The following is a 20,169-nucleotide window of genomic DNA, read 5'->3' as shown; positions in this document are numbered from 1 at the left end:
TTGAGACGAAAACGTTATAGAATTAATACTGAGGAAACCATCTTCCAAAAGTAGGCGACATTATAAAAAATGATGTTTTCCGTTCCGCTAATATCGCAAGTATCTTCGATGAATTTTACAATCGTTAAACAGCACATTATTTGATAAAATAATTTTGGCATTATATCCTCCAAGAAGTATTTATGGCGAATTTACTCTTTAAATTTAGTTCCAGAGTTAATGTCTTCAGCAAAATTTTGGGGAGTGCTTTTACAAACCAATTTGTTGAAGACATGAAGGCTCTATGTGTTCAAGTTATTAACATATTTTAGGCTATTTCTTTCTAATTTTAAATTAAATTATTATGATTTTACTGTTTATGATAAATCTCTTCTATTGTTTATAAACGATAAAATTCACATTTTATCCAAAGCTTGAGGTTGTGAAGCTCACAATAGAAAGTTATTTTAGAAAAAAACTAGATTAAGAAACACTTCGTTAATATCATTTTATAACTCGATATACTCTATATGCGTAGTACTCATGCCTACAATAAAGTTGTTTTACATGAAAGTCTCAACAAATTCGCTAAAGACAGGAACTCTGTAACAATTTTTTGAAAAACTGATTGTCCATAATTTTAAAACTTCAAATATGGCGGCTTCGTAATTATGCCATTTGGACAATAAGTTAGATTTTCACCAAATCCCCACCAAACTGAATTTCTGACTACCCCGCGGACTCCAAGTAAGCAGAAACAAAGTCGTTTTACACTCGTCCACAAGAAACTTCTTCGAATACTACCTATCTATTATAATATATTGAAGACACGATTAGATCAGCTCCCAAATTATATCAGCCTCATATGAAAAAATGTTTGATGGGCTCTAGGAGACTAACAAGGCTGAATTTGAGTTAATCCTTTCTTGATCATGTTTTCCTTATCTTAAAGATGCAAATATACAAAAAAAACAAGGAAAGGGAAGAATATTTTAACAGCTTCAGTTTATTTTGAAGAAAAAAATGTCGCGATTTAGTCAATATCCCCATTTTGTCAGCCTAAATACACCATGGAGATGATAAAAACGGGTCTTCACTGTATTTATTATTCACAGTAATACTACCGCTCAAGGCATAATTGTCCCATGTGTATATGGAAACCCATAGCACTTGGGACAGTTATGCTTATAGCGACAGAATAGGTACATCCCATTTTCTGAGGATATTTTCTTTCAATTGCATCGAACTACACCAATTTTTAGGTAGTATGCAAGGAGTTATTTTATCGACTTCTTCCAAAATTCGCGAACCTATTCCCATTCGTGTGATAGTTTATGTTAAAAGGGTATTCTAAATTATTTGGTATACTTAAGGGTTTATATGTTACAGATAGAGAAAATTCATAAATTTTCAGCGTACACATGTAGTATGTGTTATCAAAAACATCGCGAAGCATCGAGTTCTATATGTTCTCAATCTATATAATACCCGAAGAAAGCGATGAGTTATAAGAAATGTACCATCACACTGTTAGGTGGATTAAAAGCGTTTTTCCAGAGACGTTGTACAAAAAATTTCGTCAACGAGTCGTTTGTCGATATTTTTGCATACAAAAATTACAGCATGTTATTGAAATGATACAGTATAATGTACGAAAGTATTGATAAATTTACATGCCCAAAAGTATTCTCTTCGAGGTGCAAGAAGAAGAAATTATTTTCGTTTGCCCCAAATTTTAGATATAATTATTTTAAAAGGACCTATTTTTTATTCAATATCGCTCATAACTTCGGTTTTAAAAGTACTATCTGAATTCTTCTATATAGCAGAAATGTTATTAAAAATGGGGGATTTTAGGGACAAATTATCCCAAAACCCTAGCTTCCGTATTTTTCAAGAAACGGATCATTCAATTATTAAGATTGCTTCCTTTAAATGCATGAACTGTAATTCTCTTAAGGCTAGTTGCAAAATTCTAGCGCCCATTGTATTTTTTCGTAAATTTTTTCTTTATTTCCGATGCACTAAAAAATACTAAAAGTCATAAAATACTCTTAACCGTAGCGTGCTATAAAACTTCAATTGTTACTTGGGAGGGGGCTGTCTCTAACCTAATCTCGTGAAATTGGTTACAATGGTGTACAGAAATCGAAGTGTCACATTCAAAATGTAGATGTCATACAATCTTGTATAATTCTGTACCATTTTAGAATTGGTCGTTGAATGGAACAAAGAAGTTATAAGAAACTCGATTTGTTTATTTTAAAAATGGCGAAAGCAATGGATTCGACTGATTTATCAGCGAAAACACGTAAACGATGAAAAACAAAGATAAATTAGTTTGATTGGTTATGTATCACATTAAATTTTGGGAGCCAAAATTCTATCAAACAGACAAGTTTTTGAAGTATTTTTCTACAATATGCACGTTGTGAAACTATCCGCAAAGGAAAGTGCAAGACTAACGATTGATACTGCTCCAATATTTTGGAACAACACAGTTTCATGCCTGGTTTCGTTCCTACCTCGATGAAACACAACTCCAAATCGGCATTATGGACAGTCTATCTGCACCATTCTTCGTTACATCCGTCATCCCACAAGGAAGCCACCTCGGCCCAGTAATATTTCTCCTCTACTTTAACCTTCCGGAAGTCGCGCTAGTGCACTGAGTGCACACTGCTCTAAAAATCTAGCGAAATCGTCTTAGCGCACCAGCGGCTGCTTGTTCAGTGGGCCATTTGTGCGACTACCGGAGGGTTAAAGACAACAATATCAAATTGACCCCGCCTTTGGCCGACGACATGAAAATTTCTCGACAAATATGAGAAAAATGCAACTCGAGCATTCCAAGACGCTCTCACGTCAAGGATCTTGAAGTCATCAGTGGATTCAACACTTACGTTCAGGTCACATACTTCATACATCGTGGATAAGTCCTAGTTTGTAGATTTTGGATTTCGATATATGACGATTTCTAACAAGACGTTTAAATGATCAAAGACGATATACTTATGATCAGATAATGACGGTTTGAGCTCACTGGGTAGGAGCCAGTTTGCCAACTCATTCGAAATACCGTCAGAGCAGAGAGATCTAACACATCTTCTCTGTCATTTCCAGAAAATGCTGGGCTATTTTCTCCATAAAGCATGTGTAGGTTTTTACTATTTAAGTATTCCATTAATTCGGTACCGCTTATATTGATATCTGAGCTGCCCCAAATTATGTGGCGGCCATTTGCATCAGATGCCGCTTATGATAGGAAATATTCGTGTATTATATATTCTAGGTTGTATCGTTCCCAGACAAATTGAAATATTTTTTGTGGAGCACGCTTGAATGGTGCCCGGTGTTTGTACTAGGAGTACAGTGTACACTGACCTACTATAGAAATTCAAAATTGTGTGTAGTTCAAAAGATTATCATTGAAATAACAAACGGAGCCGTAGGTCTTTTATTTGTTTCCATTACGTAAACAATAAAAAAAACGAGTTTTAATGGTTGTCCGGCAGATCTCGCGCAAGCGCTTTGCCATTGCACGTGGAAACCTATTTCCGAGGCAAGGAGAAATGTGGTAACATATCGTAATCCTAAATCTACAAACAGGGACCTCTTTTTGGAAAACTTGGCGACTAAATTTCATGGATATTTTCTAACAATTAGTCAACTAGACGACTTAGATGACGTTGTGGATATGACAAATTCATTCATAGTAGCATCATACGAAGAAGCTTGTCCACTTCGTACTGTTAAAACGACTAGGGGAACCCCGTGGTGGAGGGCTGAGCATGCAAGAATGAATAGTGATATGAGAAGAGCTTGGAACCGGCGTCAGCGTGATGATTCCAGGGCTTTCAGGTCAGCTCGTAGTGCATATAAGAAATGTCTTAGATCTTCAGAACGGGCTGGCTGGCAAAACCTATGCACTAATGTCTCTAGTCTGAACGAGGTTAGCAGATTAAATAAAATTCTCTCCAAATCGAATGATTTTCAGATGAACTCCTTAAAAACCAGAGATGGTGTTTATGTGACGGACGAAAACGATGTTCTTAATGGTCTCTTCGACACACACACTTTCCAGGTTGTATCGATCCGGAGTTGAACAATGTTCACAGGTCTCATTCTGGTGATTCGGACTCGTGGGCGTTAGCACGCACATTGGTTTCCACTGAATCGGGCAAGTGGGCAGTTGACAGCTTTGCTCCATACAAATCACCCGGAAAAGATAGAATACTTCCCGTGCTACTGCAAAAGAGATTTGATATTCTTGAACATGTCTTGAAAAAGATTTTGCTTTCCAGTCTTGCTACAGCTTAAGTTCTTTTCTTCTGATAGCTTTGGAACGGATAACCGATCATCACATCAGTAACGTTAGTTTAGTTGAATGTCCACTGCACAAAATGCAACATTCATATCAGTGTGGGAAATCCACGATCACTCTGCTTTACGATGTTGTTTACAACATTGAGAAAGCCTTCTCGCTCAAGCAATCTAGCTTCGGTGAATTCCTAGATATTGAGGGTGCTTTTGACAATGTGACCTTCCAGTCTATTCTGGAAGCGACGCGCGGTCATGGGATACCTGCATGTATCTCGGGTTGGATAAACGCAATGCTTAGTAACCGCATACTTTGCTCGTCACTGCGACAGGCTGAGATACGGAAGTTGAGTATTTGCGGTTGTCCTCAGGGCGGCGTTCTGTCACCTTTGTTATGGAACTTGGTAGCTGACGGCTTGTTGAAGAAACTCAATGAGCTTGGATTTCCAACCTACGGGTTTTCTGACGATTACCAAATACTAATTACTGGATTTTGCATCGGAACAATCTTTGACTTAATGCAACAGGTATTAAGAGCCGTCGAACAGTGGTGTCGACAAGTTAAACTATCAGTTAACCCAAGCAAAACTTCAATGGTTCTTTTCACGAAGAAGCGAATAACAACCGGGGTTCGTCCCTTGCAGTTCTTTGATTCTGAGCTACTGTGTGCAGATCAAGTCAAATACGTTGGAGTCATATTGGATTCCAAACTGAATTGGTGTGCTCACATTGAGTTCAGAGTCAAGAAAGCGTGCATGGCCTTCGGGCAGTGCAGACGAACTTTTGGAAAGACCTGGGGTCTCAAACCTAAATACATGTATTGGATTTACGCGACAATTATGCGTCCAATACTATCATACGGATGCCTTATGTGGTGGCAGAGGAGAGAGGTGATGACAGTCCAATCAAAGCTAAACCATCTGCAAAGAATGGCGCTCACGGCGTTGACTGGTGCTTTCACCACGATTCCGACTGCTGCTCTTGAGGCACTTCTAAATATCAAACCATTACATACACACCTCAAACAAGACTGCAGGTTACTGGGCTTTGGAACAATAACCATGTTGATCTTGCTATCAGTCATACGCGATTGTGGTCACAAATGGCTACATGGGGTGAAGATATTCTTGCTCCCAGCGATATTACACTCACATGTAGTTTTCCTTACAGGACATTCCATGTGAAGATTCCCTCTTGAGAGGAGTGGTTGTCTGGCTATATGGAAAGACAACAACAAACGTAAGTGGTCTGGTTGTCTGACGTTTTTTAAAATTAATTTTTGAAATATTTTGGAGTGGGCTTAAGCCGCCTAGTCCCTCTCTGACTACATGCCTGAAAACAGGCATGATAGACTACCGTACGGTCGTTCTTATTACTAGCTATCAGACCTTTTTACATAAAATACACTTTTCTAGTTAACTTAATAGAGCTTTTTAGAAAAATTCGCGTTTTGGTTCCATTTTTTCCCACCGTGTACCTTTTAAAGTAGTTTTCACCGAAAATAATCGATGACCGTTTAAGGCCCCAATGCCTTTGAGTTGAAATGCACAATTTAAACTAATTTAGAAAATATATTAAAAAAATGGTTGGCCCATCAATAATGTAAATCTTTAACAGCGTTTTTCTCGGCTTGCTTTTTTTCAATATGGGACTTGGATGTGTTCCGAACGACGACCAACCAGCATCGGGGCGCGAAAGGGTTACCCGGGTGACGCGCAGCAGAAAATGAGCTATGGTTTATCAGGAGTGCCAATGCACGCAAGTTAAAGTGAGCTAAGTGTGATGCAGATTAATTATACCTACTTATACACGAACAACAGGTTAAAATTTCTTACAGCTAGGACGTCATACAAAAATTTTAAAACTTAAACAATTATAAAAAATTGTTAACCCTAGTTAAAAGCGTTGGACAGTGGGCACAGAAAATTTGGACTAGAAATGTAAGATTTTTTGAATTATTATAAATTGAACTAACACCTAATGGATTAAAAATATTTACAGCTTAAAAGCTAACTCTTGCTCAAAAGCAAACACGAGTTGTGCTAATCGGAGGTTCGAATTCCATAGCTGTTCCAACAAACTTTTAAGATTTTTATTGTAGAAATCTCACGGACCAGGAAAATGCCTCGCTCCAAGATGAATTCTGGTTCTGCTTCGGCGAAAACGTGCCCAAGTAGGTATTTACCATTTGACGACTCTAACCTCAATTTGAGTGCACGTGAGGAATGCGACGCTGGCATTGTCGGCACCAGGGATGCCAAAAGTACTGGTAAACTACATTTTTTTCGGTATATTTACATTTGCACAAGCCGTACAGCCCGCTACAGCGACGCATCACTACAGCTCTTGCCAGAACGTTAGCCAAACCGAGTACATTTTCCTGAAGAGCAGTAGAATACATTTTTGTTTTGCTGCTGTACTCCGACTGCTCGGTGAGAGTGTGGCGTAGTAAAGTTTGTTCTCTCGCTTGGTACACTTTTCTCTGCGTAGTCAAAGGGAGAGTCCCGCACACGAAAGCGATGATGCCGGTCGTGGCGTAAACGAACCGCATTTATTGCCGTCATTTGTGATTGAAACTATTAAATAGATTAAAAATATTAAAAAGTGTAAAATAAGGAAAAAGAAGCTGTACCGCTCGCGTCTGGTGGCTGTACTGGGGGCAGTATTTCTTTGTCATGTTACTGCTTTGCTTACAGACTGTCGTACAGCGCTGGGCGTCCTGCACTAGCGAACGACAACAGCGTCGAAAGAGAAATGAGATGTAGGCAGAAAAATTACAGCCGCAGAAAAGGTATGAATCTTGCATCCTTGGTCGGCACTATAAATGTGCGTCCTGGATCGGCACCAAACGAGGCAGCTAGCCGGTCGACTTCAACAAGCACCCGAGCTATCCGCGTCGGTCTTAATTTTCAGCGCCTTGAAGAGGAAAGGCGTTTGGAGATGGATTTTATCACCAAAAAGTACGAGCTTCTGCAAGTTCAGCTTGAGCAGGAGATGGATGGAAGCAGCAGCAGAACTCGTCGATCATCTGATTGTGGTACGCAGAGGACAAAGGACTTTGTGGAGAGTCAATTAGTTACGACAGTGAGTGTCAGCACCGAATCATATCAGATTCCCGTAGGTACTCACTCCCGAACCGGCACCATTCCCAAGGCTGTTCCAGTGCTACCGGTGATAACCTCAACCGAAATCGCTGTGCATGATGAACAATCCAGGCCCAATCGAAAGGATCGGGTCGATAACGAAGCAGTTATTTGATCTTCAGCAACGAGTGGATACTCTGCAGCAGCAGTTGTTGGCAAAAGCAACCTACCCAATCCAACAGGTTCGGCAATCGCAGCCAGATGCATCTGGTCCAACGAAATCTTCGGATATGCCAGTGCGCAATTCTGCCTATGAGTTTCTCGGCTATTAACAACAATATGAGGGTTACGAACGCGGTAAGTCAAGTGTGTCCCAACACCATCGCTACTACCACCGCTCACATAAATATCACAAGCCTGTCTTTGTTCGACTCGCCGCCACCCACGCGATCATTTGATGTGATCAATAAAATGCCCCCACATACCACAGGAATAGGATTACCTTACCAGATTCTACCATTTGTGCCGGAGCATATGAGTACGCCCCAAGCCGAATCAACATCCCCCTCTGTGCATACGGTGTCATCCTGTTTGTCTCCAATTGTGTCGCCGATGATACCAACGTCTGCCTCCACCTCCGCTGCCATTTCCGCCGCAGCTGCCGATATTCTTCCGCGGCAATTATTCTGCACTGCCAATTCACAACAACTCGCTGCCGGACAAGTCGTTCCCAGAGAGCTGCCGGTTTTCTCCGGAGATCCAATCGAGTGGCCATTGTTTATGAGCTGCTATCAGAATTCAACCGATATGTGCGGTTATTCGCAGGGAGAAAACCTTATGCGGCTGCAGCGCTGCCTCAAAGGAAACGCATTGGAAGCGGTTCGGAGCTATTTGATGCATCCATCATCGGTCCAGTTGATCATCAACACTTGGAAGACACTGTATGGGCGTCCAGAGCTAATCATCAGCTCATTTCTGACGAAAGTCCGTGCCACACCAAACCCTAAGGCAGAACATTTAGAGACGTTGATCAGCTTCGGATTGGCCTGCAAAAATTTCTGCAGCCATCTCCAAGCCGCAGGTCTCCAAGATCTCTGCTGTTACAGGAGTTGGTAAACAAGCTACCAGCCACCATCAAGCTCAACTGGTCGCTATATAAACGTCAACATGCTGTTGTCGATCTCACCACGTTTGGCGGCTATATATGTCAAATTGTGACCGCAGCTAGTGAGGTGATGTTCACGAACGAAGCCGACGGACACCGCGGCAACAAGCAGGAAAAGCAAAGGCCGAAGGAGAAAATGTACGTTAACGCCCACACTGCAGAGGAGAAACCAGCGGAAAACTTCAACAGAGTCGAACGCAAGGATAATAAACCCAAACCCTGTACAACCTGCCAGAAGGATGGACACAAGATAAAGGATTGCCACGCCTTTGGAAAGATGACCCTCGGTGACCGCTGGAAATTTGTTGAAGAGCGATCTCTATGCCGTCGCTGCTTATTTTTTCACGGAAGATTCCCCTGTAAAGCGACACTCTGTGGGGAGAACGGATGTGCGGACAGGCACCACAAACTACTACATCCTAGAAAACCTGAAATAAGCCGATCAACTGAAACTCCAAGGACAACAAGCACAGTAACGATTCATCGGCAGCTCCAGCAGACAACTTTATTCCGGATTATCCCGGTGTCGCTACACGGGAATGGCAAAACAATCCAAACGCATGCCTTTCTCGATGATGGCTCAGGCAAGACGCTGGTGGATTCGACGATTGCTGAACAACTTGGAGTGACTGGTGACGTGCACCCACTTTGCCTACAGTGGACAAATGGTATTGAGCGGGTGGAAGAAGAATCCCAGTTGATTGATTTGGAGATTGCAGGAACAGAGAAGGCAAAGCGGCATACTCTGAAGAAAGTGCACACCGTTAAGAGTCTCAATCTTCCTGATCAATCGCTAAACTACAGCGAACTGTGCGAACAGTTTTCGCATATTGGAGGTACGACAACGTCCGACACCAGTTGAACGAATATCAAGTAAAGGGGTATGCGCACAAGGCGGATCGGCAGAAGTTGGCCAGTTTCGATCCTAAACGAACCTGGTATCTACCCCTTAACGTCGTCACGAACCCACGGAAACCGAACAAGGTTCGATTAGTGTGGGATGCTGCAGCGAAGGTCCAAGGGCAGTCGTTTAACTCAGCTCTACTTGCTGGTCCGGACCTACTTGCACCGCTTTCTATGTCCATTTAGGCAGTTTGGAGTGGCTATAAGCGCTGATATCTGTGAGATGTTCCATCAGCTTTTCATTCGCCCGGAAGATCGATCAGCTCAGTTATTCCTATGGAGAGACGATCCTTCCATGCCTATCGAAGTGTTCATAATGGACGTGGCAACTTTCGGCTCTTCCTGTTCTCCATCAGCAGCGCAGTTCGTAAAAAACCGGAATGCAGAGGAGTTCGCAGAGCAGTACCCACAGGCAGTTGCTGCAATCATTAAACACCACTACGTGGACAATTTTTTGTACAGTGTCCATACTGAGGAGGAAGCAGTACTGTTGGCATCGTAGGTTAAGCTGGTGCATTTGAAGGCGGGTTTCAATATCCGTAATTGGATGTCAAGCTCACACAGCTTTCTAACACGGATCGGGGAGCAGCATGCAGAATCGTCTATGAAACTGATGGTGGACAAATCGACAGGGTACGAATGAGTTCTTGGAATGGTTTGGGATCCAGAAGTGGATGTTTTCATCTTTCAAGGCGTGCTTCGGGGAGACATACAAGCACTCTTACTAAATGATGTTATCCCGACGAAATAGGAAGTCCTACGGGTTGTCATGAGTATCTTTGACTCTATTGGCTTAGTAGCTGTTTTCGTCGTCCATGGGAAGGTACTCGTACAACACATATGGCGGTCTAGGCTGAGCTGGGATGAAATAATATTCGACGAAATGCTTGGCCAATGGAGGCGGTGGGTTCAATTATTGCAGAAGCTCGAGAAAGGCCAAATTCCACGGTGTTACTTCCCTGGTTACACGCCCGAAGACTATCGTTCCTTGGAATTGCACATATCCGTCGACGCCAGTGAAGAAGCCTTTGTAGCAGTAGCATATTTTCGCATTGTCGAAGGTTCGAGAGTTCGCTGTTCCTTGGTATCGGCAAAAACGGCAGCTCCATTAAAGCTCTTATCTATTCCCAGACTGGAACTTTTAGCGGCCGTTCTCGGTGCGAGGTTGTCTAAGTCTGTTATCGATAACCATACACCTCCGATAACTCGTAAAGTGCTCTGGAGCGAGTCTAGTACCTGCCTTTCCTGGTTGCGGTCGGATCCCAAAAAGTATCGCCAGTTCGTTGCCTTCAGAGTGACGGAAATTCTTGATCTGAGCCAGGTTGATGAATGGCGCTGGCTCCCATCCCGTTTGAACGTGGCAGACGACGCAACGAAGTGGGGTAAGGGACCAAATATCAACTGCGAAAGACGCTGGTTTCAAGCTCCGGCATTCCTGCGTCAACACACCGATATTTGACCTCAGCAGAAAGTGAAAACAGTGGATACTGCGGAAGAACTACGTCCAATTCTTCTTCATCGCCATATTGTCGTGCAACAGCTTGTGCAGTTTGGAAGATTTTCAAAATGGGAGCGCCTTATGCGAGCTATGGCGTACGTGCACAGGTTTGTGAATATTCTTCACTGCAGAACTAAAAGGGAAGCTCCTTCGAAGAGGGACTGGTTGAACCGGAACGAGTTGAAGAGAGCTGAGTCAACAATTTGGAAATGGATTCAGCACGAGGCCTATGGAGATGAAATTGTTATTTTCACCGGGAATCGAGATCTACCCGTAGATAAGCAGTCGAGAATCGAAAAGACTAGCAAAATCATAAAACTTTCGCCATTTTTGGACGATCAAGGCATCTTGCGAATGGACAGCAGAATGGCGAACGCTCAACAGGTGTCTTTTGACTTTAAGTTCCCTATCATCCTTCCAAAACAACACTACGTTATGAAGCTTGTCGTTGATTGGTACCATCGGCAGTACAAGCACTGTAATGCAGAGACGTCAGTGAACGAAATGCGCCAAAAGTTTCACGTGTCGGAGATGAGAGTTGCATTTAAACAAGCCAGGAAGCAGTGCCAGTGGTGTAAAGTTTACAAATCTTCCCCAGCAAATCCCAGAATGGCCCAACTTCCTCGAGCTAGAATAACACCACACATTCGCCCCTTCACCTATGTCGGCGTGGACTATTTTGGGCCTATGCTGATTAGGCAAGTTCGCGGCGAAGTAAAGCGCTGGATGGCGCTTTTCACCTGCTTCACCATACGTGCAGTGCATCTCGAAGTGGTGCACAGCCTAACTATGGAGTGTTGTAAAATGGCGGTTAGACGGTTCAACGCACGGAGAGGAACCCCACTCGAGATATACAGCGACCGGGGCACAAATTTCGTTGGTGCTAGTCGCGATCTCAAAGAAGAACTTCGCCGAATCAACAACAATCTGGCTGGTACGTTCACTAACGCAGACACACAATGACGTTTCAATCCTCCCTCTACGCCACATATGGGAGGATCATGGGAGCGCAACCGACCGGACGGTTTAGAGCGCGCTGGCATCACTGTCCGTCGTGCGTAGGCCAGATGACGAGATCCTCAACACGTTACTCATCGAGGCGGAATCTATTATCAACTCGAGGTCTCTGACGTACTTGCCAATGGACTCGGAGGCGACAGAAGCTCTCACACCGAACTGTTTCATGATGTTAAGCACCAGTGGAGTGAACCAACCGGCTAGGGAGCTAGTCGACGGTAAGAATGTGGCTCACTGCAATTGGGCACTGTGTCAGCAGTTGCTGAATCAATTCTGGAGCCGCTGTATTAAGGAATACCTCCCGACGATCACCAAACGCACTAAGTGGTTTATTGACAGCAAACCAATTCAAGTTGGAGATCTGGTAGTGGTGGCGGAAGATCGGATTCGGAATGGGTGGTTGCGAGGACGAGTTCTACGAGTGTTCCCGGGACGTGACGGCCGAGTACGTAGTGCACAAGTTACGATGGACAATGGTGAAGTACTGGATAGGTCGGTAGCGAGGCTAGCGGTTCTGGGTGTTGGTGGTACAGCGGAAGTGGACTTCAGGTCATACGGGTCGCGGGATGATCCGAACGACGACCAACCAGCATCGGGGCGCGAAAGGGTTACCCGGGCGACGCGCAGCAGAAAATGAGCTATGGTTTATCAGGAGTGCCAATGCACGCAAGTTAAAGTGAGCTAAGTGTTATGCAGATTAATTATACGTACTTATACACGAACACAACAGGTTAAAATTTCTTACAGCTAGGACGTCATACAACAATTATAAAACTTATGAAAAATTGTTAACCCTAGTTAAAATCGTTGGACAATGGGCACAGAAAATTTGGACTAGAAATGCAAGATTTTTTGAATTATTATAAATTGAACTAACACCTAATGGATTAAAAATATTTACAGCTCAAAAGCAAACACGAGTTGTGCTAATCGGAGGTCCGAATTCCATAGCTGTTCCAACAGATGCATTTATAGTTAGTAGTCAATCCTGAAAATTTGCTAGAGTTCATCGATCAGCAACGAGAACCCCACTTCCTTCCCCATGATTCACCACAGTTTAGGAGTGTAATGTGCGCGCAAACCATAATTTATTCCAGTGTATCAGTAATCACCTTTTCCCTGGTCCTCTCGGACCATAAATGCACACTGGTGGTATTCACGACAGCAGAAACATCTTATTTTCCCAAGCAACAATCCAGTCTGCGCTCAGAGGCACATCTTTTATTACATATAGGTACCTACTTACCTACGGGGTCATTGGATGCGACTCGGCAATTGCATCAGACGCCAGTAACAGCGTCTGGAAACTGCCTTACCGCGCAGTACTAAATGAAGATGACCACTTTCGTTGAACTTGACCTTGAATCCCCGGAGCCACGGAGTGCGAAGCAAAGAAGCACGTCCAACAGGGAAAATTTATGATAAAATGCGCACGACGAAGCAGAAAAGGAGTGAACGGATTTATTGCTTTATTGTTATACAATCAAGTACTCTTGCGGTTGCCCGAGCGTAGCTATATAGTTTGTGGCTGCTCTGGCCGAGAGGTTTAGCAAAGGCTGGAATAATGATCAGTTGCAGACCGAAAAGGAGAAGCCAAATGGGAAAATTGTTGGTTAGAATGATCCCGGAGGGCATGTGCGCGTCTCCGGCGCACATCAAACATCGAGCAGGCAAAATATGATCGTCGCCAATCGCCAATCGGGTTCCCACCAATGGCAAGCAATTATTGCAGTTCCTTTATGCTCAATGTGCGTACGTGTAATCATGCTATCAGGTAAAACGATTTCGGAAGCAATAACAATATGTTTTATATTTATTCTTTATTTTTGTTTTATTATTTTTTTCGGCTTTTTTACAAACATTTTCTCTTTTTTGTTTGCTTTTTCTTGATAGATTGGCAGTAGTGTCTTTTGTCTGTGCTTTTGTCGATGCTTTTCATTTGAGAATCACATTTTTAATAAATATGTCGTTTCGTTCCAATAAAAAAAAATAAATAAATTACGGATAAAAGCATCTCCTTTCTCTGCACCTTCTGCAAGCTGGATGCTCTCGGTCGAAAACTTTCACGCCCAATGGAGGCGGGAACTAAACGAAACGAGCCTACCCAGCAGTCCCCAGGAGGGAGAGAAAAAAAGTTTTATCGAAAAAAAATAATTTGTCGTCGCTACAAACGAAATGATATGACTTGATAAGTTTCCGTTAAAACCATATGATTCCTTAGAAAAAGAAAGGAATTTTAATTTTACTCTCGCTGAGTGTGTATGTGAGACGTATGGCTAAAACAAAATACAGAGTCCCTAGTTAGAGTACGCTTAAGAGTAATTTTTCTAAGCTGTTTGGTTTCCCGCGAGTTCGGCTGAGGCGGAAGGGGCATCTTCGGCGGCAAGTGGAGGCGCATCCCCTTCTGGAGCGGCTGTAGAGGAACCCGGTGGTCGGAAAAAGTTCTGAACGTTTTGTACCAAACTTTGGATAGGTCCTGCGGCCTGTGCTGGCTGTTGTTCGGAGTTGCTGGACGGACGGTTGAATACTGATCCGACAGCATTCTGAACCTGCTGGATAATGTTGGGTCGTGCCGTAGTGCTACTGTCAGTAGTCTGGGCGTTTTGAGAGCTTGGGCTCAATAAGCTCTGGATGTTCTGACCAATCTGTTGGAATACGTTAGGGGCAGCTGTGGTCGCTCCAGCAGCTTCATCCTGCGCAGCGGCAGCAATTTCTCCAGTGTTCAAATTTTCAGCGGCTGCTGGAGCGGCAGTTGTTGATCCGCGGTTCAAGATTGGTCCCAGGGGACTGTTTTGGATCAAGTTGTTCACCGGTTGAATGATCTGCTGGATGAGGTTGGGACGAGCGGTTGTGGCAGCATCTTGTTTGACTTCAATGGCACGAACAACATCGGATGGCTCCTGTTCGACTTCCTGCACTGGGGCGACTTCTTCCACAACGGGGACGGATCGGACCGCGCCAACATCCATCGCAGGCTCTTGTTCGACTATTTTTTCCTCGACTATTGCTTTGATCACTGGCACAACTTCATTCTCAACGGCTGGAAGGGCTGCTTTCTCTTCGGTAATAACCACAGCAGGCTCTTCTACTGCAGCCACCGGAAGAGCTGAACGCAAAGATTCAACTGGGGCAATTACTTTCTCTTCCACGAGAATCTCCGGAACTGGAACTTTGTCATCAGCGAGCACAGTAGCGTCGGCTGCGGCTGGTGTTTCTGGAGCAGGAATTTCAGGAGCTGGAATTTCATCGTTCGCAACAGCCGGGGCGGGCGCTTCATCTGCAACTACGTCTTCAACCGCAGCTACTGGTTCTGCAACTTTTTCGGCAACCATTTCCGGCTCTTGAGCTGCAACTGCAACTGGTTCCTCAACAGCCACAACTGGAGCAGCGGATCTTAGAGATTCAACTGGAGCAACCTCTGCTTCAGCGACAACCTTCTCTTCGGCGACAACTTTCTCTTCGGCGACAACCTTCTCTTCGGTGACAACACTCCTAAGTTCTGGCTCCGGTTCAACAACGGTATTAGGTTGGGCAGCTTGGACAGCTTCAACAGCTTGTACTTCTGCGACAACTTCTGCGAGAGGCTTAACTGGTTCGGGCAGAGCGCTTCGGAGAGATTCGACATTCTGAACGGTTTCTTCTTTGGGTTCCTCAGCAACGATAGCCACTGGCTCATCCACCACAACAACTGGTTGAACGCTCTTCAGCAATTCTACAGGAGCAACTTCTGCATCCTTGACGGCGACGCTTTCTTCCAAAGCATCAGCTTTATCCATGATAACCTCAGCAACGGTCCTTACAGCAGGAGCAACAGTTTCTTCCTTAATTTCGGCGGGTTTTTCGCTTTCAACAACAGCAACCGCAGGTGTTTCCTCATCAACCACCGGAAGAGCACTTCGTAGCGCTCCTACGACCTCTGCTGGTTCGCTTTCTTGTTTCAATTCCTCCACGACTGGCACCACTGGTTCGGCAACTTCAACCACCGGTTCAGCATTGCGAGCCGATTCGATTGGTACAACTACCTTATCTTCGACAATTGGTTCGGCCACAACTTCTGCCTCCTTGACAACAACGGCTGGCTCTTCAACGGCAACCACCGGTGAAACGCTACGTAGAGATTCTACAACTTCTTGCTCGACAACGGCCACTGGTTCCTCGACGACGACAACCTTTTCGACTGCTACCGGCTCGACGACTTCGACAACGTCAACGGCAGAACGTTGATTCTCCAAAGGTACAACCGCATCATCGATGATTACCTTGGCGGGTTCTTCTTCGACAGCAACTGGGATCTCGTCCTTTTGAATTTCGGCCACCAGTTCCTCTTTAATTTGCTCCTCAATAATAGGCACTGTATCTTCTCGACCTACCCGAATGATAGACGCACTCAGAACACCGCTCAAGGCCGCGCAGGCCAATGCGCAAATTAGTAAAGCTTTCATTGCCTATGACAAAACCTCCAGCAAGGATCGTCGAAGTGCGGGTGTTGTTTTGGCACAAATAATTCACTCGATATGTTTGTTCAGTTCCTACACACTATCAGTCAGTTAATTTTGTCACTTCACTTTCGATCGTGCGCCACCGGTCCCTGTTGTGCCCTTACTCCTTGTTCGTCCTCGTTGGTGATAGACGACGATCTGCACTTTGCCAATTAATGTCTCCGACTGAATGTAAAATGAGAAAGAAGCTCGATTTTATATCACCGTTGGTCGTAAGCCGATGACCCGTTATATTTTTTTCTTTCTTTCCTTCTTTTCGCTTTCCTTTCCCACTAGTGGCGAAGTTCTGTGCAATCAGCAAGTTCCACAGTGGCTCGCGCAGGTAAGAAGATTCCAAATCACGGCCCTCGTCGCCACCACGGAGCGGGAGAGACCGACTGGGAAGAAAGAGAGAGAGAGTGCGTGTGTATGCTACCGCCACTGCCGGAGGAAGATGGCAGGAAGAATGTTGGATGAAGTTTTGCTCTTCCGTACCCTCAGTGGACTGGACTGAAGCCATCGTCACCTACCGCGCCCTTCTTGGCAGTCCGCAACGACGATGGGCAATGAAACTGACTTGGATGCCAAGCTCATAAACCAATTCTTCCTTTTCTCCGCAGATCGCTGGGAATGGAAGGCGGAGCGGTGCTCATGTGATTCCTTCGGTAAGATTTGCCAGTGGGCTCACTTATTTACTTTGTTGTTTTATTTTTCTCCTCTTCCTCCTGGGCACCGATAGAAATCATCATCACAAAAATATTGATCTTAAGACGTGATCATATTAGAATATTTTTCTCCGTGCTCTCTCAGAATACATATCCGACATGAGCTGAAAATAGGTGGCAATTTTATTTTCTAACTTCTTGTTTGTTATCCTCCCCTCCCTCCCCAATAGGCTCCACTATAGTCCAAGCATCACCTCGTTGCTCTTCGTATGGAAGCACTAATTAGTCTTGAGAAGTTTATTTTTTGCAACCTGCTCTTCTTGTATGCGAAACATGTGAATTTTAAATGTACAAGCGAAAACTGCGAAGGAAAAAAAAATTACAATCCTACCTGTACCTCAACAGAACATGTTCCGGCTTGCCGGGTTGCGCTGAAAGGAAAGAAGTGTTGATCATGCCGGTCACGAGTGAAATCAGCGAAAATTAGCAACGCAAAGAGGGCAGGATTTCGTTTCTCGATGAAGGGAGAGAGAAAGAGGTGCAGGGATGATTTGGATTTCCGATTGCGGATCGGCGCTCGGCCGGTCGCCGTTCGATTTACTTGTGGTAACTAAAATAAAAGTGAAAATTTTGGAAATTTACGCCTGCGTGAAATGGACCAGTTAGTGGCACTGTACATGCATACCTACAGCTACATCTGAGCTATGTGTGAGAAAAAAAAACATTGTAAGAAGCAGCCGCCCGCCGGGAGACAGCGATGACGCACGTGCGTTTTTGGCGACGAACCCGTTTTGGACTCGTGCGCGGACAGTGATCGATGGCACTTGACGGATTTTGTATTCATCGTTTGGCAAATTTCGTTATTTATTCGACATAGCGTAGCAAATAGAGTAGATCGATGTTGATGATGGAAACATCTGTCGAATATCCTAATATGGTCATGGCTAATCATGGTATGGTATCGTTTCATAGAATATTTGCCACTTGTCTGTTTGTAAATTTCTGTGCAATACCAATACCGATCAGAAAAAAACTTATCAAAACCGTATCAAAATGATTTCTCATACTTATATTTGTATCAAATAATCGTACAATTTAGATATATGACACTAGCAACGAATTAAGATTAAATAAAAATTATAGGGGAAAGTGGGGCCACTGGCCAATTCGGACCCCCAGCTGTTTTTCAGCTATGGTAATATGAAAAGCGTATATATCATTTTCATGGCTGTCATGTAGCTCTGTTCTGTCTCACAAAATATTGCGATTCTCAGTTTTCGTGTGCGTGTGCTAGGAGCGAATGTTGCTTCGGAGTGCTTTTTTTGAAAAATGTGAGCCGAAAAACAAGATTTTTGTTGGCAACAACAATTAATGAAATTAAGTGCATTATTGTGATTTTGGATCAGCCAGATAATATGTTTTATTTATATTCTGTTTTGGGCGAGACTATCAACTACTACTTAGGCCAAAATAGGTATTCATTTCTAGTCTACTTTCTACTTCTGCCGCAGTCAGACGTACAATCGAGCCAAGTGAACAACAGGCCTCTCGATCTAGTGTGCATTGTCTCGAGAACAAAGCATCGGATTTTTCTTGTCATCATGAGTAAAGTTGACGAAAAAGCTCTACTCCGACCCAACGCTGCGGTCGTTGACCTTAAATTTTGTTCAAAGCGACCGAGTTTTAGTGAAGTGGAATACATTCTGAAGGTAAAAATGCAACTTAGGCTTGCGAAAGTCTTGTACCTTCAGTATCATCATCTTCGCAATGCAGTGATAATATCATTCAACACGTTAGCACAAACCAAGCGTTTCATTTTGAACAACAACTTAAAGCACTTGGTTGAAAGTGACAACGTTGGAATTAAGATTCCAGTATATATTGAGAATGATTATATGGATGTAAGGTTAAAGGAACTATCACCTCGTACCCCTCCTGAGCCAATTGCAAAATGCATGTCGCAATACGGAGAAGTAGAATCCGTTACATCTGATACTTGGAGGGACTTCTTCCCGGATACTCCTTTGGGGACTCACGGATATATCGATTAATACGCGGAGACGTCTGATTAGATTGATCGTCAATTTAATTCTAAATGCTATTCTATGTACAAAGCCTGATCGGCACTAGAGTATATGGCAACGAGTGAGTGAGATACAATATCGAGTGTGTGTGATCGGATGATACCGTAGGTACAATCAGATGATCGAGTGTGTGATTGGTGTGTGGGTACGATTAGGTGATAACGTATGGAATTGGAGTGTGTATTGATTAGGGTAAGTTATGTGTTGTTGCCACAATACTTCCCCCTTAATTTGTCCAATAACGGCGAGGAATCCGAACTTGTCGTCCATATCTGGTTTTATATAGTTCCGGTTCAGGCTCGGTTGGAGGTGTTGACGGTTCAGCAGCCTGGATAAAAGCTGCCTTCAGTCGATCGATAGAGATGGGAGACGGTTTGCCATTGATGTCAACGACGTAGACTTTTTTCTTCCTGCGGAGTACACGATATGGGCCGTCGAAAGGTGGTGATAGTGGCGGTTTGATGGCACCAACCCTCACAAACACGTGACTACATGTGGCCATCTCCTTCTGAACGAATGGTGTCTGCTTTGAATGGTTGCTTGTTTGTGTGGGTCGGAGTTTCGCCATCGTTCGTTTTAGGTCGGCGACAAACTCTGGTGTAGGTTTAAGACTATTGCTGCTCTCAGTAAAGAACTCTCCAGGCAGGCGAAGTGTAGTGCCGTAGGTTAGCTAGGCAGTAGATGCCTGAAGATCCTCTTTGAGCGACGTTCTCATGCCCAGTAGCACGACCGGCAACGATTCTGTCCACCGTGGGTTCTGGTGGCACATTATTGCTGCTTTTAGTTGTCTGTGAGTTCGCTCGATTTGTCCGTTGGCCTGAGGATGGTATGGCGTGGTGCGGAAATGAGTGATGCCGAGTGTCCTGGTCAGTTGACTGGAAAGTTCGGATTCAAACTGCCTCCCCAAATCGGTTGTTACGTTAGTGGGAACTCCGAATCGGGCGATCCATCCATCCATGAAAGCTCGGGCCACAGTA

At 44.0% G+C, this 20,169-nt stretch overlaps 1 protein-coding gene across 1 annotated transcript; it reads right to left on the bottom strand.

Moving 5' to 3' along the window:
- Nucleotides 1-13,789: 13,789 nt before the first annotated feature.
- LOC131690777 (calphotin-like) lies at nt 13,790-16,620 on the bottom strand. The gene has a single exon (XM_058976781.1). The coding sequence runs from the start codon at nt 16,405-16,407 to the stop codon at nt 14,293-14,295; it is 2,115 nt and encodes a 704-aa protein (XP_058832764.1). The 5' UTR covers nt 16,408-16,620; the 3' UTR covers nt 13,790-14,292.
- Nucleotides 16,621-20,169: the final 3,549 nt, after the last annotated feature.

Source organism: Topomyia yanbarensis, chromosome 3, assembly GCF_030247195.1.
Source record: "Topomyia yanbarensis strain Yona2022 chromosome 3, ASM3024719v1, whole genome shotgun sequence".
Taxonomy (NCBI): domain Eukaryota; kingdom Metazoa; phylum Arthropoda; class Insecta; order Diptera; family Culicidae; genus Topomyia; species Topomyia yanbarensis.
The sequence above is the reverse complement of the archived record's forward strand: the minus strand, read 5'-3'. Positions and strand labels throughout refer to the sequence as shown.

Excerpts from the sequence above, each read along its gene's own strand:
- LOC131690777 (XM_058976781.1), bottom strand. The coding sequence starts at position 16,407 with ATGAAAGCTTTACTAATTTGCGCATTGGCCTGCGCGGCCTTGAGCGGT.